Consider the following 24,279-nt stretch of genomic DNA (forward strand, 5'->3'; position numbering starts at 1 on the left):
ACAATGAACTGTGGCAGTGATCGCCAGAACAAATTATTGTTAAAAAATACCCTCGTATTTTAAATGTAGGGCCAAGGCGTGTTATTAAAGCACATGAAAGACGTGAATTCATCAGGCGACCAGTAGGATTCCTTCGGACCATGGCAGCCTTTTTTACTAATGTGCCCTCCGTCCACTTGGCAGTTCGGGTCAGTAAACACCGAGCAACCCCCGAATTTGAGATACCACGACTTGGGCTCGAGCAATTTGCTTTTGGTGCACTTTTGCCATTTGAGACCCCCCTCTGTCCACCAGCGACAAGATGTTTTATCGTTCGTAATCTCGGTGGAGATCCAAGCTTGAAGATTGAGGCATTCCATGTTTTTATCGGTATTGTGCCCTTGGAGAGCATAGTAATTGCCACCTTCACATCCCTTCTCTTCGTACAAGGTGATGACCCAGTCGATTCCTGGCTCAGCTTCAGGTTCCGGAGGGTCAGTCGACACGGCAACTGGCTTTTTCGTCTTCGTGGTAGAAGTCGTGCTTTCCGACGTGGGTTTCTCCTTTGATGTGGTACTGGTCGTACTGGCAACACTGGTAGTCAATGTGGCCTGCTTATGGGCCTCCTTTTTAAGAACATCGGCTACCTCCTTGAAGGCAAATGACCCGCACCCAGAGAGACAGCCGTTGTCCGGATCGCAGAAAGCAGACGAGTTCCCACATTGGAACCAGCGCGAGCACTATGTATAATCAACACTAGCACGCTTTGACTGGGGGAGTAGTGCTACTCACGCATCCACCTGGAAGACAGGGCTTGACTGAGGCAAGATCGGCATAGTTCGCAGGACGTACTGCTCCCGGTGTCTGTGGACCGCACACGGCATCTGGGAGAGCTTTCGGCATCGGGAGACCACCAGAGCTCACGCAGATAAAGTCACCCGGCATTATCTCCGGGCACCCCTTCCAGCCCCATGAGCCAGTATTCCATATCTCAATGTCAGCGACCGAGACCGAGTAGGTACTCGCCAGAGTTGCACAGTTCTCTCCCCGCTGGAGGGTATGAGTGAAGCAAATCCCATCAGCGCCTGCCACGGGTGCATTCCGTTTTTGGAGTGCTTTGCTTAAAGATCCCCAAAGATAGCCCTCGCTTGAAGTGAGTGCTGTGACATGATTCCAAAAGAGAGATATGGCGAAAATCTGAATGAAGTTCATTGCATTCATGGTCTTGGACAAAATCTGCCAAAGGGTCTATTTGGCTGTTTATAACTTGACCCGTCGAACAGGTCTCCCAAATCAAACATCGGCTCATGTCAATGAGATACAAGCATGTTGCCACTCGAAATGCAATAAGCACCAATTATAGAATCGAGTTCATTGTTCGACCCGAAACCTTGGGGGTTCTCTTTGACTTGCCGAAAATGAAACCATTGGACAGTGTGGGTGACAACAATTATCACTTGAACAAAGACTGGGGTTGTGCTATGTGTTTTGAAACCCTCGAGGATCGATCATTCCCCTGATATGCAGATGATCATAGTCAGTACTCAATAGATGCAGATCAGCCGCGCGCGTGGCGGCTTTATTGAGACTATAGCCAGAAATGGGGTTGAATAGACCTTCTGAAGACAAAGCTCCTTCCAGATCCCGTATAAGAAGACTGGTTCCCTTGACCAGGTAGTCCCAATGACTATTGGGGAACTGATTAGATCGACTCTGAATATGCGTGCATTGGTCTTGCAAAAGACCACGAAGTGAATCATGAATCAATTTGCCAGATTTGCTCCCTGTAAACTATTGGAATTAAGAAAAGTCTCCCACGAGGACATTCAGCTTGTTGTGCAATAGAGTTAATGTCGCATCTCGGCTCATTCGGGGTGACCTTGGGAGAGGACTTAAAAAATTCCAGCAGGCGACAAGTTGTGCCTGTAGGCAGAAGAGCTTCTGGTCGTAAATCGAATGCTGCGACCGCGAAGCGTTGTTGGTACTTGTATTGCTATGCTTTGAACCATGCAATAGTTATCTAGTTTAGAAATGTATGAGAGTGCCGGAACTACCTAATCAAAGCTAGCTTAGCCAGTAGCATGAATTACTTTCATGGTTGATTTCGTGAGCATCCCTTCAACTACAAGGAAGGTCTTCCATCACCTGCACTGGTGTCATCAAGGACATCAGTTTCAACTTGCCCTAGGTGGTGGGGGCGAGAATGGCTCTCTAGGCACCCAAGAATATGGGCAACACAGCCTATGAGCTCTATCAATTGATCCTTGGACCAGGCTTTCCCAGGTTCCACCATCAATTTATTTCTTTGCAGTGCTGGTATCCAAGCCAAGTGCCCATAGGGCTTACCAAGCCTCCGCTAATTGGGCGGCTTCCAAGGTTCGGATCTCTCCCGTTGCCGATCCCTACGTCAATCCTCAATTCCCGGTTTGACTAAAAAAAAATAATGACATACAACTTTCAGAGGGTAATTTTATAGCAATTCTTCTCCTCTTACGGAGTACTAGCTTCAATATCTAATTTTATTTTTTTGGCCCAACCCGGGACCGTGGTAGCAAAATGCATTTCCAAACTCTCCTAGCATTGACTGCTCCCGTCCTGTCCCTCGCCTATCGCTTCAACCCGCTGGAACATTCCGCGGGTATAGCTCCCTACTTCAACCCCCACAACCCTCCTATTCAACCCTCCCCTCCACAAGGTTGCAATGTGACCAGGGCATCATACCTTGTCCGCCACGCCGCCATTTACGCCAATGACTTCGATTACGAAACATACCTCGAGCCGTTCACGGACAAGCTCGAAAATTCCACGCAAGACTGGTCACAAACGAGAACACTCAAGTTCCTTTCCAACTGGACTGCACCTATCAGCGATGAGCACATTGAGAAATTGACCGCTGTTGGGCTGCAAGAGGCACGAGCCCTAGGAATCAGCCTGCACAAGAAATATACACACCTCAAAAAGCCCGCCAAAGTCTGGTCGTCTACCGCTGACCGGACTGTAAAGAGTGCGGAGAGCTTTATTTCGGGCTTCACCAACAACCACACCAGCTCCATCAACTTGACTCAGATTGAAGAGAGCAAGACCGCTGGTGCGGATTCTCTGACACCATACAAGGGCTGCTCGGAGTACAGCTCCTCCTATGGCAGTGACCAATCTTCTGTAAGCTTTGCCACTTTCTCTCTTAATCATGCATGCTAACGAAACATTAAGGCATTTGGCAAGGTCTACACGAAGCCGATCATCGCGCGTCTGAAAGCGGAAGCACCCTCTTTCAACTTCACCCAAGATGACATCACGGCCATGTTCGAGCTTTGCGGATACGAGACAGTCATTCGCGGCTCTTCGCCATTCTGCTCTCCTGCGCTATTTACCTCCGAAGAATGGCTTTCCTTCGAATACACTAATGACCTGATGTACTTCCACAACACTGGCTACGGTCGGCCCCTATCTGCAACTCTCGGTCTCCCATGGGTGAATGCCAGCGTTGCAGCTCTAGACGACGAGTCTTCATCACAGGAGCTATACGTCTCCTTCACACATCGCGAGCTTCCTCCGACAGTTATTACCGCGCTCGGACTCTACAACAACAGCGCTTATACTGGCGCTAATAATGTTAATGGGACCATGCCCCTAGATAGAATCAACTATAACCGCGCTTGGAAGAGCAGTGAGATCCTGCCCTTCCTCACCAATATTGCTATCGAGAAGATGTCGTGCAAGAGTTATGGCTATGACGAAGGAGAGTACTATCGCATCTTGAACAACGCTGGTCCTCAGCCATTGGTGGATTGTCGAGACGGGCCGAGTGGAAGCTGCTCGAAGAAGCAATTTCATGCGTTCTTGAGGGAGAGAGAAGAGGCGTTTGGGGATTACAATAAGGCGTGTGGCGGCGGTGATCTGCCCGAGATTTTGTCCATTTATGAGGCGTAAGTCCTATGTTAAATGAGCAAAACATTTAGGAACTCGACAGAGTTTTGTTAATACAAAAATCTCCAACATTTATCGCACTAGATTGTATAACGGACTTTATTTTTGTTGATAGAAGAACTGTAGTTCATAAGCCGTGAAAACAAAGTCAAGATTATGCCATTTCCCATTTTCACCTGCCGTGCCCCTGGGCAGTGGGCACGCTCGAGTGGTCGATTCGGGCAGATCCCGGCCTCGCGTCCCTCCACCCCCGGCACCATGTCTCGGGACTGCGGGCGGGCATTCAGAGCCTCCATGCCCCTAATCCTTGAAGAATCAAGATACAGACTGAATCCTGTGAATTGTTTTCAATTCTTTTTGTGTAGATTTATCGTCTTTTTACTGTCTCAATTCTGAAAAGCACCGCTGATATGAACAAACCTCTAAATTTGCGAGCCTTTGGACCTTGTCAAGCCACAGGAATTTGATTTACTTCACTCGAAAACTCTCAATTGTTCCTTCTCATTGATCGTAGCATCTTCGAAGGCTGACCTCTACCCTTGTTACTCCGTACGAGGGGATAATACCACAGACGGGTGAAACACGTTCATTGCCAGCATAGCAAAGAGCATAAGCGTTCCGTCAAACACATACATGAAAACCTCATGACTGATCAGATATCCACCGTTTCCCTGCGAGTATTCGATGAGACGGAATATCGACCGGATTAAGATAAGCACGCTGGCGATGTACAGACCCCACAAGACAGTTTCCCAGGAGTGCGTGATGTGTAGGATATTGTTGCGTCGAGTGATAGTTCGATCTTGCGTGGTTCGCGAGAGAAAACGGTACCGACGGTGGAAGTTGATGGCCGTGAAGACGAAAAACGTAAAGAAGACAAGTTGTACACCCAGACCAGCCATCGTGATGTCTTCTCCGGTCTTGAAGGTGTGCAGATTGCGAGTGGCCATGATCGCTCCTCCTACAAATAATGTCAGTGAATTCAAATTTCGGGATACAACGTAGGGGGAGAGAAGTTGGGCTAGTGGAACTGACCTGCCGCCTGCGTGAGAAACGATACTACATCGCCTGCCACGAAAAATCCCGTCATCCATTTCAACGGGACTATGCTTAGTCCTTCGGCACGAAGATGTGAAACAATTCTCCCGAGAGACATGTAGATTGATGCAGCATAAAGAGGTGGCGCGAGTAGGATGAAGACTGTTTGGATCGAATATATCGGCACGTTGCGAGTATGCGAGCAAGCTACCGCTCGTGCTACATATCCGATGATCTGGACTACGGGGGCATCATAGTCAGTCGGATAGGACTTAAGCTTTTCGGTAGAGTACCGGAGGCTGGTGCTCGGTACGACTCACAGACTCCTCCCAGAGCAAATGGGATGAAATACCAAGAGCGGCTTGTGACAAGCTGATATGAATGGTAGACTGTAGTGCAAGCAAAAACGACGATGAATACAATCGCAGCAGCAAGAGATGGTTCGTACCGGTACAACTGATAGTGATAGTGTGATTTGAAGTCACTCATGGTGGAAGATGTGGTGAAGTAGGTGAGCGATAGGAGATTGAAGAACCTTTGAAGAGCTTACAAGTTGTTGAGTGAAAAGAATGCAATTGGAGCGATATCAAAAGCCAAGTTAAGGGATTGAACCTCGGTATCTCTCAATCTTGTATCAAGTGCATCTGAGCTTTTTAGGACAACATCGCATTTTGGCTTCATTTATGGGGGAGCTCTGGAGAGAGCCACCTGGATGCTCAAAAAGAAAGAAAGAAGAGATAAAAAAAAAAAAAAAAAGAAGCCAGGCCCGTGAATCAAACCCTACCCATTGCATGCATGTTTTACCACCAGGGGCTTCAGGTAGGGTCATTTGATGGTGACCCGTCTTGACTACTGGACTACTCCAGTGGTGTCAAATGGTTATGCTCCCAGACGGCTTATATAGGTTCCTTTCGTTGACCTCGTCCGGCTACAATCTTTCCCCTTGCCAACACAGAGCGCCCAGCAGATGATTTAAGCCGTCTTGATATGGGTCTCTCTGCCGTCAAATCCTGGAACCATGGGAAACTTCCCTCATTCGACTTCATCTACGCCATTAAAGAAGAGAGAGAGTACTGTTTTACAGTGAAAATTATATTACTTAATGTTTACAAATACAAACTTCCTCTATCACTCTATCAAGCCCGGCGCGCAGAGTGGGTGATTGCTGATCTAATGAACAGGTTCGTCTAAATATCGAGCTGAAGCTTCTCGTCCAAGGCCATTGTGATGAGTCTGACGTTGTCCACCATTAGAAGCTGAATGCCGGCAGCCTTTTGTATCTGTGAAAGAAAGTCAGCAAGTCCCCGAAGACAGAAAAGTGCCCAGGCAGAAGAGCCTTGGAAGCGATTCGCAGCTTACCTTTGAGTTTTCAGGAATGTTATTCAACGCGCCATAGGACCCACAGACCAATCCTGAGCGTTTGACGTATCCCACGAGTCTCGGGCATAAAATCAGAGTCTCCGAAGCAAAGACAATACCGGCCAATGACCAGCGCTTGGCAAACCGAACTGCGGCCTGGAGACTGCTGGCTCTCATATCTAAGTCTGAAGCTGGGAGCTTTCCGGCATTGGTAATGAACATCACAGGGTAGACGTTTTGCTTGGTAGTCAAAAGCACGCAGACTTCGGGAGAAAAGGAGGAAAGAATGATATTCCGTTCACTCTTGGCTTGGAAGACTCGTTCCAAGATATGGTCGATAAATGTGTTGATTTCAAGGGCGACCGGGGCGACTCCGGCTTCCACGGCTTCGTGAAGTCGGGGGTATTCTTCAACAAGATCACGTCAGACGGTTCAAAAGATCACACCAATTGGGATTCAACGAGAGAACTTACTTATTTCGATGTTGAAGCTTATAGAGTCCGGTAGCTTCGTAATCAGCTCTTCGAGCGTCGTGAAAGAGTCCTGGATAGACTGTCTCCTAGTGTTCGGCTTGAAACCTTTGTTTTGGAAGTCCACGGTGAACTTCATTCTGTCGTGCACGTGCTGACTTTCTCCACGATCCCTTGACACCGACCGTGATCGAAGTCTGTCTCTAGGTCTTTGGGCGGAGCTCAGTGGTGGCCTCCCGAGTACTGATGCTGGTTTACCTCTGGGAGATTGAAGTTTGCTTGCGTACATAAACTACAAAAATCAGCTCTGAATCTCGAGATAGGATACATGATACTAACCTGTTCAAAGGTGAGGTCATGAATGGGTATATCTGTCCCAGATTCACTGAGTGAGAAGTCATGATAAATTATAGGCACAAGGTCTCGAGTCAGTTGGGCATCTGCAATAGGTTAGAGAGATGTGAGACTGTGATGGCAGAAAATTTACCGAACTATCAGTCAAAAGTTAGCATTTTCACCAGACTGGGGTGGCAGACTTGTATAAATACCTCAACGTATGATGCACCTAGTCTCGCGGCAGTAAGGAAAGACTAGTTCGAATATTAGACACACAAACCGGAGACGGAACAAACTAGGAAGCAAAGATACCTCGATTGTGTTTTCTCCTAGTTGAAGCTGGTTTCGGTTGGCTGTGTTCTGACCAAGTCCTGTTACATGTGAGTAAATATCAACCAAGTGGCAAAGTGTAGTGAATGGGTTTTCCCGAGACATACCTCTGTGACCCACGATCTGCAGTCCATCTTTTTCTAACAGCTGTTTTGGCAATTGTGGAATGGTGAAAGATGTTACAGACTTAGCAATGACACATGTGAAAGTCACAGTTCCCATGATGTCCATTGTGGTTTTGTCGAAAATAGGAACAGTGCGTTCTCTGACAAGACTTTCACGGTTGTCTCCAAAGCACTTTTGATCCTTTCCAAGTAAGGCGGCGCCAGTACCCACAAGTTTGCGCTCTTCATAAGAGTGATGTGAGCTATAGAATTTGAAGATCAGACGAGCTTGATCCGGCTTCGCGACAGGCAGGACGACAGGCTCATTGACCATATCGCTTAGCACGGGAAGCTTGATCAATTCACTGGTATTGTCTTCAATGGAGATCGACATGTCGAGGGAGGAAGAAGTCGTCGCTAATGGACCCTCGAAATCGATGGCTTCGACATATTCGCCATTCCTCAAAATACCCAGGTTGATGATGACCTGATTGGCACAGAGTGAGCTGGGTGAGACAGGGGTGGATGGTTCAGGCTCGGGTTTTTGTAGAAGGCTCGCAGGGCCACCGACCATATTGCTGGGGTCACTGGGGTCCCAGGACTCCAACATTTCAGCTACTTCCAAGTGACCTCTCAAGGCAGCGTGCTCCTTGGCGGTCCAGCCGAGATGATCAACCAGATCCTGTTTGGCGCCGAATTCAAGAAGAATCTCAACAACCAATATATGACCTTCCACGCACGCAATGAAAAGTGGAGTCCATGCATGTGGCGTTTCAGGTGTGTTGACATCAACCTCACTGCCGTTTTCCAATAACAGCTTCACGTAGTCTTCACGGCCAATTTGAGAAGCAACGTAAAGAGCGGTTTCATTATGCAACGACTTGCTGTTGGGGCCGAAGTTGGAATATGCCAGAAGATACACCATGTCGTCATGTTGGTATCTCAAGGCTATTATCAAAAGGTCGTCCAATTCCCAGCATAGCGTTTCATCGCTCCGATTATCCAGTCGCAAGACATCCAGGAATGTATTCGCAACTTCCACGTGGTTTTTGATAACGGCATAATGGAATGGTGTAAATCCGTGAGAATCGGAGGATAGAATCAGGTTTGCAGCATAGCCGCCACCCAATCCTTGAGCACAGTTGAGTATTGAGTTACAGACAGAGTTGAGACCGTACATCGCGCCATAATGGAGACTCGAGCGCACGCAATCATCTTTGGCAAACAGGGCATCGGTCTGACGAGGCACGATATGCTCAAACGCGAATTCAAACAGGCTATGACTCTTGCTCTCAGTATCGTTTTCATCGCTCTGGCCTTCCGCGGAGATGACCTGATTCAACAGGTCGTGGTCCAAGACCACTCCATCTCTGTCAAAGACTTTTGATAACAAATTCTCGAAACATAGTTTGGAGTCACAGCTGACGGCGGTCTCCGCCATCTCGTACACGATGGATTTTCGATCAAGCTTGAGAGTGGGGTCGCGCGATAAATTCCTAAGAAGATATGCCAATGTTGAGGGATCGTCGTTGCTGACAGCGCGGTACAATGCAGGACGTTTCACAGCCATAAATTGCTTCTGCTGGGACGTGTCCTTGTCAGAGGTGAGCTGCATCTCCTCTGGAACTTCACGCGCTTCCTTAATGCTGTCCATCAAGCTGTCGAGTCGGTTCAAAAAGTTCACAGAATGTCGATGACGATCAATTTGAGACATATTCCATCGGGATTTTTGCTCTTCATAAGCTGGAGTGACATAGTCATTCAGCCTCTCGACTTTGACGTATAATCTGTGGATGGCATCTTCGTTGACGCGAGAATACTTCTGCAGCTTGGCAAAGTCTTCACGAAGCTCAGTGGCAGCTTTGACAAAGCTCCTTGCTTCGCGGAATTCTCTCGTTCCATCACTAGAAAAGGCGCATGCTTTGATCGCTCTCTCGTACTTGATGCAGAGCTCTGCTTGTCTTGCTCTGAGCAGATCGCAATTCTCACGATGAAAATCGTCAAAAGACTCATTGCCCTTACCCAGAAGCTCAAAGACCTCTAACACGATATTAGCATTACGCTCCTGCTACGCTGCGATTATTTACTTGCCTGTCAAGTCTGGAACAGAGCTTTCATCGACGGATTTGCCGACCGCCACTTTGAGAGTGCGTTTGACAACATTGTAAGGCACATAGAAGGCCGTCCACTCAGGCACAATGCACCCATGTAAATCCCGACCGAATCTCATCTCGGATATAAGCGAGAATCGTACAGGTCAGAAAGTATGGGAACTTTAAACAATTCGCACGAACGCGAACCCCTGAGATTAGTAACGAAAAGTGGAGAGCCCTGGCGATCAGGAACAACCCGACAAAGATGTGTGTTCAACTAGTGTGTGGATCTTCGATTAACTATTGTCGGCTGACTTTGTTTTGCCTTTGGTCGGTTTCAGCTGATTCGCCTTGCTGCCGAGCATTTTCCAGCTGCTCAGAGTTAATTTCTCGGTTAGCGACGAAGATCCCCTAGTTGCAAATCGGCGTGCCCCGAGCGGCTGAATAGCGTCGATTTGCCGAGTGTTGATTTTTCTAGTGAGGCTCAGCTGTTACCAATGCTTATATTGACATTGGTACTAACATAGATCCCTTTCATATTTTCCCCTTGTCGCATGAGTTCCTCCTCCGACCCGGTCAACGTAGCGCCCAGGGCGTGATTCGGCTTCCGCGACCCACCAAAAACCCCCTTTAGCTGGCGATTATCACTGCTTTTCAAGCTAGATAGTCTGTGTGCGTCTGCTTGACCGTAGCTGGCAGGGTCATGGGAGCTTCCCACTAGTTTGGTGAAAAGCGATCGGAGCGCGGGAAGATTGACCGCAATGACCGCAATTTGAATCTCAATGGCTGCAACAATGATCATCCTTCCCATAACCAGAGGCGTATCTTGGTCGGCAATGAGTTGTTTTTGGACGACAAAGCGACATAGCGCGGTCACCACCGATAATGATCCAAAGCAGATAATTCCAACGACGACTGCTTTTCGCCGCGTACTCATTTGCAATTTGAGTATGGTGGGAATGGGTAGTAACAGAATGATAATATCGGAAAATGCGTTCTAGTGCGATCGTTAATCTCTATCTCTTCCGAGGAAAGTATGAAGACTTTACCAGCGCGGTCGGGACCATTTGCACCACGTATTGGCTGAGGAATTTGGCATTCGGGTAGGCTTCGGGGTGGAACATTGCCTGCAGTGGCCGGGCTTGCAGGAATGCCAACATCCACTCAACCCCAAGAAAAATCGTGCACATGGCTACTGTTCCGTACACAGCGAGACGAAAGTCTTTTCTCGGCGAGAGACGTAGATAGAACACCAGGAAGGCTTGCTTTAGTGTGAAATGCACGAACATGTAGAAGACCTCCTCGACGAATAGCCACTGCAATTGTTCATGAGCACATGGTCATTCGAATATTTCCAATGGTGCAAGATTAAAATCTTTCTTACCTTCGTGATGTGTTCCAACATGCCCGGTGGTGCTTGACCCGCTGGTCTGATCGAATCAGTTGTCGTTCCATAGTTATCCAGGCATTGACGGTATAAACTCACAGTCCACATCCGTATGAGAGAAATATGTAAAGGATTGCCTGCTGCATCGTATTGACAAACTAGAGCCCATCAGCATAGGGTTTTCTGGATCAATAGATATCACAAACCAAAAGAAATATAGCAACGGCATCATCCCGGCCGAATATCTGGAGACGCCATCGACAATATAACCGGAGGAAGATAGACGCAGTCCCAAGGGCAAAAGCAATGGATATGATCACATAGGCAGCCAGTTGAAGGCTTACCCGTGCCATGGCGATGTGCTATGTTATCGCGAGCAGCATGTTGCAACATCCAGGAGCGAGCAGATTGAAAAAAAAAGCTCGAAGGATCTGGACCCCTGTCGTCAACCTTGACCAAGATATTGAGCCAAATAGATTGTCAGACTAGTGCTTATGATCGCGAACAATACGATAGTGTGGATCGCGATCCAATCTCCGTCGGTCAATCAAAGGAAGCGTTCTTCTCCAGTGCGGGAGGCTCTCCGACGCTAACCAGCCACCCGACGAGGGCTCGACGGGAGGACGGGACGGGAGCACGAGCGCCACGGGGTAAATCTCCGATTCGTTTCTCACTTCGCAAGTCTTCTGCTCCATCTCCTTTGCGCATTTTTTTCATATTTGAAGCTGAATCATATCGATATCTCGCAAATTGTGCCCTGAAAAAGGAATGTGCGATGGGGCCGAGACACAAAAAATGGCGCATGATGCAGGCATTACCCACTCGGACGTACTTTTGACACTCACCTAAACCGGTGGACCTCGATCGTTGGGGGCCAGTGAAGTATTTCTCCTGCTTTCATCCAAACACCGAACCGCGACTTTGAACCTCGCGCCAATCATCGGGCCATCGTTGGAATTAGTGGAGCAAAGAGCCGTCAACATGGCTGTCGACAATATCCCCCTCCGACCTTGTTCTCTCCGCTTCATTCGACCTCAGCATGGCATTTTCAAACGCGATGATGGAGCAGGTCGCAAGAGCTCTGAGTGCGGATATCGTGAGCCTCGGAGTTTCTGTCGTGGGTCTTGGAGTGGTGTCGCACGTGTCGATTTTCCGCATTCTGCCTGTTGAAGAATATTTGTTTGGTATTCTTGGCTTGGCTCTTGGGGCGGTGCTGGCAATATGTCTTGCATACCTATTTGTCACGGGGCTTTCAACACTTCAGGTGCTCACGCGAGTCACTCTCATCGTATTCTCATTCAATGTGGGACTAGTTTCGAGCATTGGAATTTACCGGTTGTTTTTCCATCGAGTCCGTCGGTTCCCTGGCCCCGTGCTGTCAAAGCTATCTCGCTTCTACGATGCATATCTCGCAGGCAAAGATGTCCAATATAACGTCGAGATCGAGAAATTGCACGAGACCTATGGAGATTTCATTCGGACTGGTCAGTGCACAATGGCTTTCACGGGAGCACCTGTGTTGGGCTGACCCTTCGAAATTCTAGGTCCACGCGAGATTTGTATTGTGCGAAAATCTGCCATTCCCTTGATATTTGGGCCACAATCAGCATGTCGGAAATCTACTTACTATGCTCAAGCATCAACGGAACCCAAGAACTGCTCTGTACACCATACACGAGATATTGACGACCACCGTAAGCGTCGCAAAGCGTGGGACCGTGGATTTAGCATCAAAGGTCTGTGATCCAATTTTTTTGTCCGCATGTGTGTTGCTAATATAGCCTACAGCTCTTGCAACCTACGAACCCCGTGTCAAGGCTAAGGCAGACCAACTCGCTTCACATATTGAGAAGAACATAGACCAACCAATCGATGCCAGTGCCTGGTCAATGTTCTTAAGTTTCGACATCATGGGAGCGGTCGGTTTTGGCAAAGAGTTCAATAACCTGGAGACTGGCGTCGAACACCCAGCGATCAAAGGCGTTCATGACCACATGGCTATCTTAGGAACCTTGGGCCATGTGCCATGGTTTCTGAATCTCGCAAGTCGCATTCCAGGTGCGGCCTCTGGGTACTCGAGTTTCTTTAAATGGTGCGAAGATGAAATCGAGCGAAAGCAAAAGGTGCAGTCTTCTAGTCAATTTGTTGATCTCGATATAATACTGACAGATATAGGCTTGGAGTGTGGACGAAACTCCACAGGATGTCGTCTCTTGGCTCCTCAAGGCGTACGTTGAGAAGGATGCCTCTGCTGCCCCATCTGAAGCGGCACTTCACGAAGATTCACGGGTTGTGATCGTTGCTGGCAGTGAGACAACGGCGACTACTTTGGCCTCGGTGCTATACTATCTGGCCAAGAACCCTGCCACATTAGCAAAATTACAACGTCTCCTTGACGACGCTATGCCGGCCGGGGTGGAGGACTGGTCTTACGAGAAGGTCAAGTCAGTCGCCTATCTCGACGATGTCATCCAAGAAACGCTTCGCTTGCGACCTGCTGTTATGACGGGAGGATACCGCGTAACACCGACAGAGGGCATCACGGTGGATGAAGTGTACATTCCTGGCGATGTGAATGTGTTTGTTCCGGTTCAGTTGATCCAAACCGACGAGAGGTACTACACCAATGCCAAGGAATTTGTGCCCGAGAGGTGGAGCGAGAAAAGGGATATGTTTGTCGAGGGTGCTCCATTCTTTCCGTTCGTGCTTGGTGAGTTTTATCTTGACATATCTTTTTGCGCCGATGAGATGTTGACCATCTTGCTTTAGGCCCTTATAGTTGCCCAGGGAAGAACCTGGCTATGATGAGTCTTCGCATATCACTTTCGACCTTGTTGCAATCGTTCAATATTCAGTTCGCCCCGGGGGAGAGTGGTGAGAACTTTGAAAAGAAGACCCTGGACACTTTCACAACTACTTTGCCATCATTTAAGGTTCAATTCCAGCTTCGTCAAACCAGAGACTAGAGATATTGATACGATGGATTTTGTTTTGGGACGAAAGAAAGGAAGAGGGAAAGAAGAAATAAACTGGATGATGTCAGGCAGAAGTCTCGTCTCTCGAATCAGCACAGCACAAAATATTTCAATCAGCCAATGATCCATGTACATCAGCCCGTTTGATCTTGTTTTCGTCCACAAGTCCCCGAGAACATATGTGATGTGTCACTTTCAAGAAAATTCGGAATCTTGGCTCTGTTGATAAATTTTCCGAGCTCCAATTGTTCTACGGAGTACTCCGCAGCAAAAAGTAAATTCAAACACAACCAGATCAGCCACACCAACATTTCAAAGGTGTGGGATGCGACAACCTTCAAATCAATTTACTAGAGTTAAAGTATTGGCTGATTTTTCAAAGACTTCAACTCCTATTTCTATTTGGTAATCAAACCACAACTAGTAACGCTTTCACCGCTAGCTTCACGGCTACCCCGTACGATAGCTTTGAAAGGAACTAGATCTGCGAGTCGATCGGCATGCAAGGCTTAGTGCGTGGGGTAAGATTGATCAGGGAGTCCGTGTCTGATCAATTGATCAATCAAGTTTCCAATGCATTGAGCTGATATTTTTCAGGTTTTGAACTCCGCACATTATCATTTAGGCAAGGGATAAGTCCACAACATGTTGTACACTGACACGAGATCATATGACCAGACATACGATGCAAACCTTGGAGTTTCAACATGAAGTACCCTGAAGCCGAAAACAAGAAATTTGAACAAATCAATCAGTGAAGCAAACCAAATTCCCTGTTCTCAGCGGTTCTGGGCGGCCACCAACGTCATTAAACCCTCAAGACGGTGCCCAACCCCAGAGAGCTACTCCGTACAGGCCTCTGGCACCTGGGGGTTGGACCTTTTTTACATGACTGAGTGTACAGAGTTCACAGTAGGATTACCGAGAAGAATACTCAATCCAATACATTCCCCGCAGTGCGGATCCCTTGCAAATTTCCTTTGTCACATTGCTACACATTGTTTCGGTCAACAAAGCCATGTCGCTTCCTACTAATTGTTGGCTTTGGTGCACAGAAAACACCACGGTACAATCAGATCTCTCAAACCGCACATCGCATGTCTATAAACTTTGTGCATGCCCAAACGAGGCGGTCAAACCTGCATTCTAGGCAGCAGTGCCTAGCATTTTACACGCCTAGGGATGAGATGAGCTCCATATACTGAGACTCTAGTCAGTGCGGCCCCGGCTTGGCCAAAACCCGGCTCCTATCACATTGGTAGTTGCAGAAGAGACCTGCATCCTAGTGGCTTGGCTAAGCTAGACCCTATACACTGTTGGCAAGGTAGTATTTGGTAAGGCTGAGAACCCTAGCGCTTAGATTTTGGTTTAAATTGGTGTCTGTATCCCCTATATCGTAGGAGATATTTACCTAAGTTTCCAATTCAAATCATCCAGTCCTGCCATTGTCATTAGTTCCAAGAGCCCTGCCAAAATGCGTATCACCTCCTTCCTCGTGGCTACCCTAGCCACTCTCGTCACGGCTGCCGAGCAGTCGACTCAGTCAACTACTCACCGTCCCTACCTCGGTGCCGGATTCTCGTGGGCTTCCCGAGTCCCCAACTACCAGAGCACCGCCGCCAGCGTTGCCGGTATCACCTCCCACCTCACGACATATGAGATCTCCTGCTTGACCAATGCCCCCAAGTCTGTCTGTAACATCGAGACTCCCTGGACCCTCATCCAGGGCTCCACCACCTTCAGCTTCACTGGAAAATACACCGCGTCGACCACCGCCAGCGTAGGCACCGTAACTGTCGATCGTGAATTTGACTGCTCCTTCACCAGCACCAGCAGGTCTGCTTCTTGCTCGTTCGAATACCACATCACTGGCTCTCACAATGGTGCTTCATACTCCACCTCCACCTCATCTTCCACCTCCAGTCTTCCTACCGAGTCGATGAAGTACTCCTCTCTTCTCATCACCGGTGGCATTGCCAAGATCACCAGCGCTCAGTCAACTTCGACTACCGGTGCTGCTAACCCGACTGCCAAGGCTATGATCACCGGGGCACCCATGGGAGCTGCGGCGGCGGTTGCCATTGCTGCCATGCTGTAGTCCATTTGATGTCTCTGGATGTTCCAAGGTTGTGGCGTTGATGCTCATGTTTCTGACATGTGGAACAATGTCTCCATCCGAAGTCTCTCGGTGGTTTGTTTTGTGAATTTGTCACTTTTGTACCCAACTTTGATATCCTTAACCGCGAGGTGTTCAGATAAATAAATAAATAATCGATTTTGACGTGACTTGCCCTCCAGGGCTGAACTTGGCGCTTCAGAAAGGGATTGTTTTCGCTGTTGCCTGTTGATCGTTGATCAATCGCCCTTTCCTCGTTGGGAAGCGGGCCGGTCCGAGCCAATCACGTCCACGGGTTCAAATTGGACTGAGCTGAGATCAGCCAATGAACGTGCCCAGGTGTTGCCGAGGCCCAACCTCTGTGGAGCCCTGGAGGTACTCCGTACTCTGTAGATTGCTCCGGGGTTCCGTTTGAGCATGCCATCGTTGTACAAAGCGCTTCCAAGGTTTGTGACACCTGTGACAGGGCGTACTGATGGTACTTGCACTCCAAACGGAGTAACCTAAGTCAAACCAATGCCCAGTTGTCCCGGCTGATACTTAATCCCTTGGCGGTGGGTATCCACCTTGGCGCAATATGTTGACTTCCCTAGGGAATACTCCGTATGTCTCCGTACAATTTGGGATGCTCGATTGGGGGCTGGGAGGTGCAAGAGGTCCGCTATTTCCCAACACGAACACAGATCAAACGCGGTGTGGAATGTTTGCACTGTTGTGGCCTGAGACCCAAGGCAAGATGCCAGAGAGCTTCCCAATCGGGTAACTAAGCAGGATCACAAGGCCAGTAAGGGTATAGGTATAATGTCAGAGGTGGGATGGTCTAGCGGCGCAGTAAAAACCCGCATCAGCTGGACTGACCTGCCTCGCGGCATTATTCACAAAATATATGCCCGTCGGGTTCACGACTCTCGACGGTGGAATATTTTTGTCTCCGGTTCGACTCCCCCTTGGCTCTTTTTCATTTTTTTCATTTTATCGCTTTGGCATGTTTTCTCCCTTTATACGTGGTGCTTACTTACAGTTGGCCAAGACAGATCTCGCGATGCCGACAAGGTTGTCAATATGTATTACCTCCAAGCATCGCAGAGCGGCCCCATTGCAAGTTGCGCCTTCCAAAGATCGACCAAGGCCGTCATAAGCGCGTGGGACACTACAAAGATGGACTCCACCCGAAACCAAGGGCGATAGCTTCGCTCTGCCATCGAGTGTGATGCCGGCGTATCCGATTCTAAGGGCACGAACAATCAGACTATGAGTGTGGAAGCGACGCCGAGAATGGTACACATACTTGCGTTTACCTGGGTGGCTTGTGGTTCCGTGTCCGACATGAAGTGAGACTCATCGGCCATCTGTTACCACAAAGCATTCCGACCCCGACGCATGGATTGATCCTCAACATGGACATAACAAACTCACCGGCGGCGGCCGTTCGATCCCAGAGGAATGTTGTCGCAAACCTTGGAAGGACTACCAGAGATGAAGTCGAGACTCGATCGGACTCCCTTGATGTCGTTACGTTATACAGTATCGATCGCGTTGACCGCGCAACTAATCATCCGGGACCCCGCTTCGCTCTTCGCAACTGTGAAGTTGACATTTGGCATCTTTCGGGTGGGCTCCACGCTGAGGGGAAACCCCGACCCGCCCCCAGGTTTACATCATTAATCTTCGGGGACCTCAAATCCGCCCGGTTCTGAATCGCCACAACATAAGAATGGGGCTGATGATAAGACAATTTCAAACTTGCGAACTATGATTGGGTGTTTAGCCTCTGATGCCCAATTTCGTGGGGGGAACACTGCACGGAAGGCGTACCGAGCGGGTGTCGGGTCATCCGACCAAAGTCCCCCAATCGCACAACGGGTTCGTTTAGTGTTGGAACCCTCTTCAGCCACCAATGCCGATCCATGCCGGCGGGTTCCATCTCCCCTTTTAGGGACCAACCCGCCCAGAGTAGGGTTGTCGACCGAATTTGGATGTCGGGTTAATCATCTGATCGGATGCAATCATGGATGCGGATTCATTATCGGGCTGCCGTGAAGCATATAAAGAAGCGCCCGCAATGAATTGCTGTGAGAGAAATACAACACACTATAGCTTGACCATTACCTCCAAGTACCACAACAATGGCCTCTTCAATGATGCACTACTTCGGCTTCGGCAAGGATGCTCCTCCTTCTGCCAAAGAGCAAGTCAAAGATACTCCAGTGCGCGCCTTGCCTGCATCATGGTACACAACACCTGAAATGTACGAACTTGAACGCCGAGCAATCTTCTCCAAGCGATGGCTCTTCATCACCCACAGCATGCGTGTTAAGAACACCGGCGACTGGCTGCGATATGAGATCGCAGGTTTTGATTTCATCATCACCCGTGACCGACAAGGCGAGGTTAATGCCTTCCACAATGTCTGCAGACATCGGGCATACCCAGTCATCGAACAGGAGGGCTCTGGAAACTCCAAGATCCTGGCTTGTCGTTACCACGGCTAGTCATATGGACTGAACGGCAAACTCGCCAAGGCGACCGGGTATCAGGATCTCGATGGCTTCGACAAGAACCAGAACAACCTATTCAGAATTCACGTCAAGGTTGACGTGAACGGCTTCATCTGGGTTAACCTTGATGCAAAGGAGGTCCCCGAGGTCCCTTGGGAAGAACATTTCGAGAACGTCGACACGCAGGAGCGATACAAGCACTACAACTTCGAAGACTATGATCTGGATCATGCCTATGAGCTCGAGGGACATTACAACTGGAAGATTTTGGCCGATAACTTCAACGAATGTTACCACTGCCCGACCACCCACTCCGACATCCCAGAGTTCCTGAATCTTGATTCCTTCGACAGCGACACCAAAGATGGACACATTCAACACCACTGTGAATCCACCCCCGAGCAGATTGCGAAGGGCCTTTACACTGCCAGCACATACTACTTCCCCATGTCCGCCATGGTCGTGTCGTAATTCTCCCTACCCCTGATCCAACCTAGCAAATTCCATTTCAAATTCTAACAATAACAGACCCCACTTCATCATGGTACAGAAGTTCCTACCCAAATCAGCCGATCAGTCACAAATGGCATACGAAGTCTACCGAAACAGAAACTCCTCGGACGAAGACTTCAAACTCATCAGTGAAATGTACGCCCGAGTCATGAGAGAAGATAAGGTCCTCTGCACCAACGCACAAAACAACATCGACCGAAACGTCTTCACCAACGGCCAGCTTCACCCTAAGTTTGAGAAAGCGCCCTTGTTCTTCCAGAACACAGTCCGAGAAGTCATTACGGAACACTTCGAGCGTGAGAAGAGTGAGGGTCGTGAGGTTTGGCCTGCGAAGCCCAAGGTTCCTTGCGATACGAAAGTGAGTGACAAGGATGAGGCGCTTTGCGCTTCTCTTGCTTGTGGACCTCAGAAGGAGATTCTGGCTTGGTAGTCTCTTTGCATGGTGCTTTCTTTGTTGCATTTACCATTTTGAGCGTTTTTATGGACTTGTCAGATGAGAGATTGTATAAAAAATCTAGACTTGTTCATGTTGTATATGGATCAAATTGAAACATTTTGGAATTGAACACTGGTTTTCTAGATGAAAGAAGTCGCAAATGCGCTTTGCGATCACACTAGCAAACAAACACTTCCAAGTACGCTTGAGAGTGGGTCTTGATGCGGATTGCCGACGCGGTTTGCGACTGCATTTTGCCTAGTCAAACGGATTTGATTGGTTTGATATCACTGAGTCTAGATGTTCCGTGATGATCCTTTGAAACTCATTTCTGCAACTTCAAATCCTTACTAAAAGTCAGACATTGGAGCGAATGGGAATGCTAAAGATGGACTTGGTCGTTTATCTTTTCAATTGATTTGGGCTATGTGAACTGTGGTGTGTTTGGGAAGGCACCCTCACTATCCCCGAGATTCCCCCGACTGATCCATTCCACGATAAAAAATCATACATTACAAAACCTCGGGTTTCTGGAAGAGTCCTGCCTACCCCCGTCGAAGCGATTCAAGCGTTGCTTATTTTTCAATCAGCCCATGCCACTCCGGAATCTGCTTGACAAGTCTCCACATGTGCCGTTCCAACAAAATAGCACACTTGGCATACGGCGTATCTTGCGCATTGTAAAGGTAGCAGTTGCTGAAAATCAATTTCAGGTCGTGGATCAGGTCCTTGGGGAGATAGTCTTCGTCTGCATTGATTCTTTTCTCAATTTTGGACAGATCCATGGGGTTCGAAATTACGTCGTAGTAATCCGGAACATCTCTCTTGTTGACCGGCTTGAGAAACGGCCAAGCATGCTTGTTATTCTGGATTTGGTTCAGGAACTGAAGAAGCTGATAGTAGCGAGTTCCACGGTGTGGCTGGCGGGATAACTCATCCATCTCCGGGGACCATCCGGATTCTTTGATGGCGGGAATAGAGAGAGGATCAATTGGCACGACTCCGTTGGCCCACTGCTGAGGTGGTTGGTGGATGATATGGCTCTTGTTAAAGGTGCGAATCTTGGCCTGGACACTTGCCTTTTGCAAAGCCAGCATGCGGTCAACTTCGAGATATCGGATCCGGGGTAGCATGGTGCATTGCATGAGTGTTACTCCTTGGTAATCTTTGATCATTCCCATCCAGATACTCTTGTCGAGAGTAATGTCCTTGGTGAATCCCTGTTTTTGGAAGTAGCCAGTCGCGTAGTTATCGGCGTAAGTCAGGAAGGTCATCACCGGGGAACTGGATCTCACGTAGTCCTTGAGGTGGGCCATCATGTGCGCTCCGTACCCTTTCACCTGATGGCTGGGAGAAATCGCACAAAAAACGATTTCGGCGAACTTCCGCTCACGGAATTCCCGATATGTTATTCCTCCGATCACTTCGAGGGGTTTTCGGACAATGGCCATTGACAGATGGGATCGATCGAAAACGAGACGAGCGATGTAAGCGGGTGGCATTTGCGGGAGTTGGAGTTGAAACAAGCATTTCAGCCCGGTCAGAATGACGGTGCTCTCTCGGGAGCCATCATTGGTGACAACTTGGTACTCAATCTCCCCATTCCTTTCTTCCACTACTGCAGGCTTGGAGAAAGTTAGCAAGATCGTTCGTAGGCCGAGGTTGTGCATTACCTTTTCTGTCGATTGGATCTTCTGGGAGGAAGATTGGTCCCCGATGATTGGTTCAGTCACACTAGACGTCACACTACTTGGTCCTTTGGCTTTCTTTGCCTCGGGGGTCGGGCTTGGGTCCTCGGCTGTGTGCTTGGGGTGAACTGGACTTTTTCTGGCCGAGGCTCGAACTCGCGACTTTCTCTTGCCCATTGCTGCGGTCGACTTGATTGGCTCGGGTGGCAGACTGCTTTCCGATTAGGCTGATGTACTCTTCACTGCACGACACAACAGCATTCAAAGTTTGCTGTCATCTCACGTACCTTCAGGAAAGTTGGGATCGTCGTATTCGGAGAAATTGGACAGTGTTGTGACTTGGTTGTGTATCATCACATGACGCCAATACGTATCTCTCTCTTTCCTTTCCTCTCTTTCACTGCGTCTGCCTTGCCCTACCACTTTCTTCTCCCGTTTCACTCCTTTCACCTCCTTCTGTGGGTGCCTGAGGCTGGACGTTGCTTTGTACCTTTGTTACCTTTTCAGACACAAGGCTACTGTTCATCTTTACTACCAAAGTCTCGCCTACTTCAGGGCCAACCGCCACTTCTACATTTGCTGCAGCAACCATATGCCCATTGTCTCCACACTTTCGGCTAGCCCCACACCATGCCAAGCCCTACCGTACACAGTGAACCTGTGATGTGCCGAAAACACATGCTCAACACGGTACTGAATGAAAGCCTATGAGCCAACTATTTCGTGTGCGACACGGGCAATTGAGTCTCTGGACAAGCTCAGAGCAACTCCTTGGTCGTCGTGGTGACTGCAACTGGCAACGAGGGAATTTAGAAAGTGTTTCTTGTGCAGTCTTCTCCATTCTCTACACTATTTCCCACCAGGCCTTGGAACCTAAATTGTTTGGTAATCATAGTATCATCACAGGGTAGATGTAGATTGACCATGTCGTGACCCCTGGAGTCACTACGGAGTAGGTGGAGATCACAGCCTAGATTAGGCTTTAGCTCCCTGTCACGCGCTTCTCTTAAATGGTGGCCTTGGAACATTGCTTTACAAGATAATGCTTTTTGCATAACATCAGTGGTAGAATGTATTGAATATTGAATGTATGGAATTAGTTGAGGTTCTGTATCATCTTCGGAAAGGCCAAAGGTAAGGTTTTTGAGTTTAGAGATCCACGGTACCCGGTCCAGAAAAGCTTTTTACGCACCCTCAATCTACACGTGGGGATTAACACTTAGTTTAACTTACTCTTGGTATAGCCAGTTAACTTATGTTTGAAAACGGTGTTCCAAGTCGAGTGTGGGGCCGAAATTTCTTCTATGTATTTTGGTGGGGCCGAAAAGGGGTTTGGTCTGGTGTTTAGGGTGAGCGCAGCTCCACTCCAACCTTACTTTCCGACTTCCAGGCTAATTCTTGCATCCCCTCAGGGATCAAGATGTAGGCTCTAAAAACATTGGAAACAGTGAAGTGTATGAAGTCTTCATGGGTTGTGTAGCTGCACGGTTGGTCATGGAAAACATATCCCTCCGAATCACGGCATTCTTCCCGAGACAACGGTGTTTCAGTTCCCGGGAGATTGGTGAAGGATGTCTATTCCATGTGTATATGAAACGCCCAAGGTCCCAATTTAGATGAGTTACCATAAGGCTTCTCTTAATTAACCGCACAAAGTCAACCCCGACGTCTCCTGATCCATTGCGGAGCTTCAGGACCGAGAACATATAAAACACAACCACAGTATGTGACTTGGTTTCCATTGAACCGTTTCACTATTCTTCAATTTTTTTCTTCAGCCTTCTGGTAAGGTTCTTTTTTACATTCTTTTACTTCAAGTACACACTCCTTCAAAAAGTTCGACATGCGTTACTCCTTCGCTCTTGTTCCCCTGGCCAACGCCATCGGCGCTCTCGCGGCCGCCGACTCATGGGTTTTTGGTAACACGGGATTCTATCTTGGCCCCCCCTCCGGAAGCGCGGAGATTGTGAAAGCTACCTACTCGATCACGCCTCCTGCTGTTCCTTCTGGTTACACCGTCTCTGACAGCAATGATGAGGTCTGGGTCTCCGTCTGGGTTGGAGCTTCCGCAAGTGCCGGCAGCGATGACTACAACCTGTACCAACCTCTTTTCAACTGGTCCCCCGACCAGGAATCTCAGTACATCTATGGACCTTTCAAAATCCCAAATTACTGAATACAGGCTAACGTGGTGTGCTTTTAGGGGTTGCTCTGCCAGTGTTGATGAGTGGTGTGTTGCCGCCAGTACCTTCACTCCTGGTAAGAATGACATTCTTTAATTTTATCCTTTGGATGACTTTGAACGTCAAGAAAACACATCAACTGACTATATTCTTCAAACCAGACGGCCAACTTGGCCAGGAGTACATCACTGTTCCCAAGGACACTGCGGTCGATTTCGAGAGTATGTTTGGATGCAACCCACGCACTCTTCGCGATTAACACTTTCATCGTGCCATTTGCTGACAATAACCAGTCGCCGTTGCCAACAACAAGGTCACTCAGACCGTCAACATGAATGGAAAGGAAATCTCCAAGGAGACTGATGGTAAGTTAAGACTAAAGCGACCCAGTCACAAAATTGACTAACGAACATTGCAGCTCTTGACTCGCCCTTGAAGTACATCATGTCTACTGACGAGTGCTACACCGGCTCTGGTAGCTGTGGTACCGTCAACACCTGGTGTAAGTTTCCATCGACACTGTCCTAGGAATTGCCATTGGGCTCAGTTTAGCTAATGACATTGCGCCCTTAGACGTCAAGAACTTGACCATTACTTTGAACAAGGCCGATACCAAGTTCGGTGAGACTTTCACTGCCGGTGGCTTGACTTCCTCCGACAACGGCATCACCTGGACTGCCGACTCGGTCGATGTCCAAAAGGTTAACTACGCCGACTCTGCCGATATTTCATAGACTTGACCCAAAAGAATGGAGACACGAAGATTTGCCGGATCATTTGCCCTCTTAATGGATGTTACAAGTTAAGCCTGGCATTTCCCAGTGGCATATCAAAGGGTGCCCAAGTG

General features: G+C 48.5%; 10 protein-coding genes across 10 annotated transcripts; 5 read left to right on the forward strand and 5 right to left on the reverse strand.

Moving 5' to 3' along the window:
- Positions 1 to 59: 59 nt before the first annotated feature.
- Positions 60 to 1,200, reverse strand: N7506_001940 (uncharacterized protein; the record flags this gene model as incomplete). Its single annotated transcript, XM_056951236.1, has 2 exons — positions 60 to 719; positions 772 to 1,200. 2 exons carry the CDS (start codon positions 1,198 to 1,200, stop codon positions 60 to 62), a joined length of 1,089 nt encoding a protein of 362 aa, XP_056817151.1.
- Positions 1,201 to 2,535: 1,335 nt separating this feature from the next.
- Positions 2,536 to 3,909, forward strand: N7506_001941 (putative histidine acid phosphatase; the record flags this gene model as incomplete). The annotated part of the gene is made up of 2 exons (XM_056951237.1): positions 2,536 to 3,138; positions 3,190 to 3,909. The coding sequence occupies 2 exons, from the start codon at positions 2,536 to 2,538 to the stop codon at positions 3,907 to 3,909; spliced, it is 1,323 nt and encodes a 440-aa protein (XP_056817152.1).
- Positions 3,910 to 4,448: 539 nt separating this feature from the next.
- Positions 4,449 to 5,433, reverse strand: N7506_001942 (RTA1 domain-containing protein; the record flags this gene model as incomplete). The annotated part of the gene is made up of 3 exons (XM_056951238.1): positions 4,449 to 4,867; positions 4,942 to 5,184; positions 5,265 to 5,433. 3 exons carry the CDS (start codon positions 5,431 to 5,433, stop codon positions 4,449 to 4,451), a joined length of 831 nt encoding a protein of 276 aa, XP_056817153.1.
- A 698-nt stretch (positions 5,434 to 6,131) lies between these two features.
- Positions 6,132 to 9,773, reverse strand: N7506_001943 (uncharacterized protein; the record flags this gene model as incomplete). Its single annotated transcript, XM_056951239.1, has 6 exons — positions 6,132 to 6,224; positions 6,304 to 6,710; positions 6,777 to 7,065; positions 7,113 to 7,213; positions 7,406 to 9,611; positions 9,651 to 9,773. The coding sequence occupies 6 exons, from the start codon at positions 9,771 to 9,773 to the stop codon at positions 6,132 to 6,134; spliced, it is 3,219 nt and encodes a 1,072-aa protein (XP_056817154.1).
- Positions 9,774 to 10,120: 347 nt separating this feature from the next.
- On the reverse strand, positions 10,121 to 11,041 carry N7506_001944 (uncharacterized protein; the record flags this gene model as incomplete). The annotated part of the gene is made up of 3 exons (XM_056951240.1): positions 10,121 to 10,633; positions 10,686 to 10,952; positions 11,021 to 11,041. 3 exons carry the CDS (start codon positions 11,039 to 11,041, stop codon positions 10,121 to 10,123), a joined length of 801 nt encoding a protein of 266 aa, XP_056817155.1.
- A 1,021-nt stretch (positions 11,042 to 12,062) lies between these two features.
- Positions 12,063 to 13,989, forward strand: N7506_001945 (cytochrome P450; the record flags this gene model as incomplete). Its single annotated transcript, XM_056951241.1, has 4 exons — positions 12,063 to 12,507; positions 12,812 to 13,167; positions 13,199 to 13,733; positions 13,793 to 13,989. The coding sequence occupies 4 exons, from the start codon at positions 12,063 to 12,065 to the stop codon at positions 13,987 to 13,989; spliced, it is 1,533 nt and encodes a 510-aa protein (XP_056817156.1).
- A 1,483-nt stretch (positions 13,990 to 15,472) lies between these two features.
- On the forward strand, positions 15,473 to 16,096 carry N7506_001946 (uncharacterized protein; the record flags this gene model as incomplete). The annotated part of the gene is made up of 1 exon (XM_056951242.1): positions 15,473 to 16,096. The coding sequence occupies one exon, from the start codon at positions 15,473 to 15,475 to the stop codon at positions 16,094 to 16,096; it is 624 nt and encodes a 207-aa protein (XP_056817157.1).
- A 2,144-nt stretch (positions 16,097 to 18,240) lies between these two features.
- Positions 18,241 to 19,555, forward strand: N7506_001947 (aromatic ring-hydroxylating oxygenase subunit alpha; the record flags this gene model as incomplete). The annotated part of the gene is made up of 3 exons (XM_056951243.1): positions 18,241 to 18,522; positions 18,607 to 19,079; positions 19,141 to 19,555. The coding sequence occupies 3 exons, from the start codon at positions 18,241 to 18,243 to the stop codon at positions 19,553 to 19,555; spliced, it is 1,170 nt and encodes a 389-aa protein (XP_056817158.1).
- A 581-nt stretch (positions 19,556 to 20,136) lies between these two features.
- On the reverse strand, positions 20,137 to 21,426 carry N7506_001948 (bromodomain-containing protein; the record flags this gene model as incomplete). Its single annotated transcript, XM_056951244.1, has 1 exon — positions 20,137 to 21,426. The coding sequence occupies one exon, from the start codon at positions 21,424 to 21,426 to the stop codon at positions 20,137 to 20,139; it is 1,290 nt and encodes a 429-aa protein (XP_056817159.1).
- Positions 21,427 to 23,092: 1,666 nt separating this feature from the next.
- N7506_001949 (uncharacterized protein) lies at positions 23,093 to 24,166 on the forward strand (the record flags this gene model as incomplete). Its single annotated transcript, XM_056951245.1, has 6 exons — positions 23,093 to 23,388; positions 23,453 to 23,508; positions 23,594 to 23,653; positions 23,726 to 23,797; positions 23,851 to 23,934; positions 24,006 to 24,166. 6 exons carry the CDS (start codon positions 23,093 to 23,095, stop codon positions 24,164 to 24,166), a joined length of 729 nt encoding a protein of 242 aa, XP_056817160.1.
- Positions 24,167 to 24,279: the final 113 nt, after the last annotated feature.

Source organism: Penicillium brevicompactum (assembly GCF_028827555.1).
Source record: "Penicillium brevicompactum strain IBT 35665 chromosome Unknown utg000001l_segment0_segment0, whole genome shotgun sequence".
Lineage (NCBI taxonomy): Eukaryota > Fungi > Ascomycota > Eurotiomycetes > Eurotiales > Aspergillaceae > Penicillium > Penicillium brevicompactum.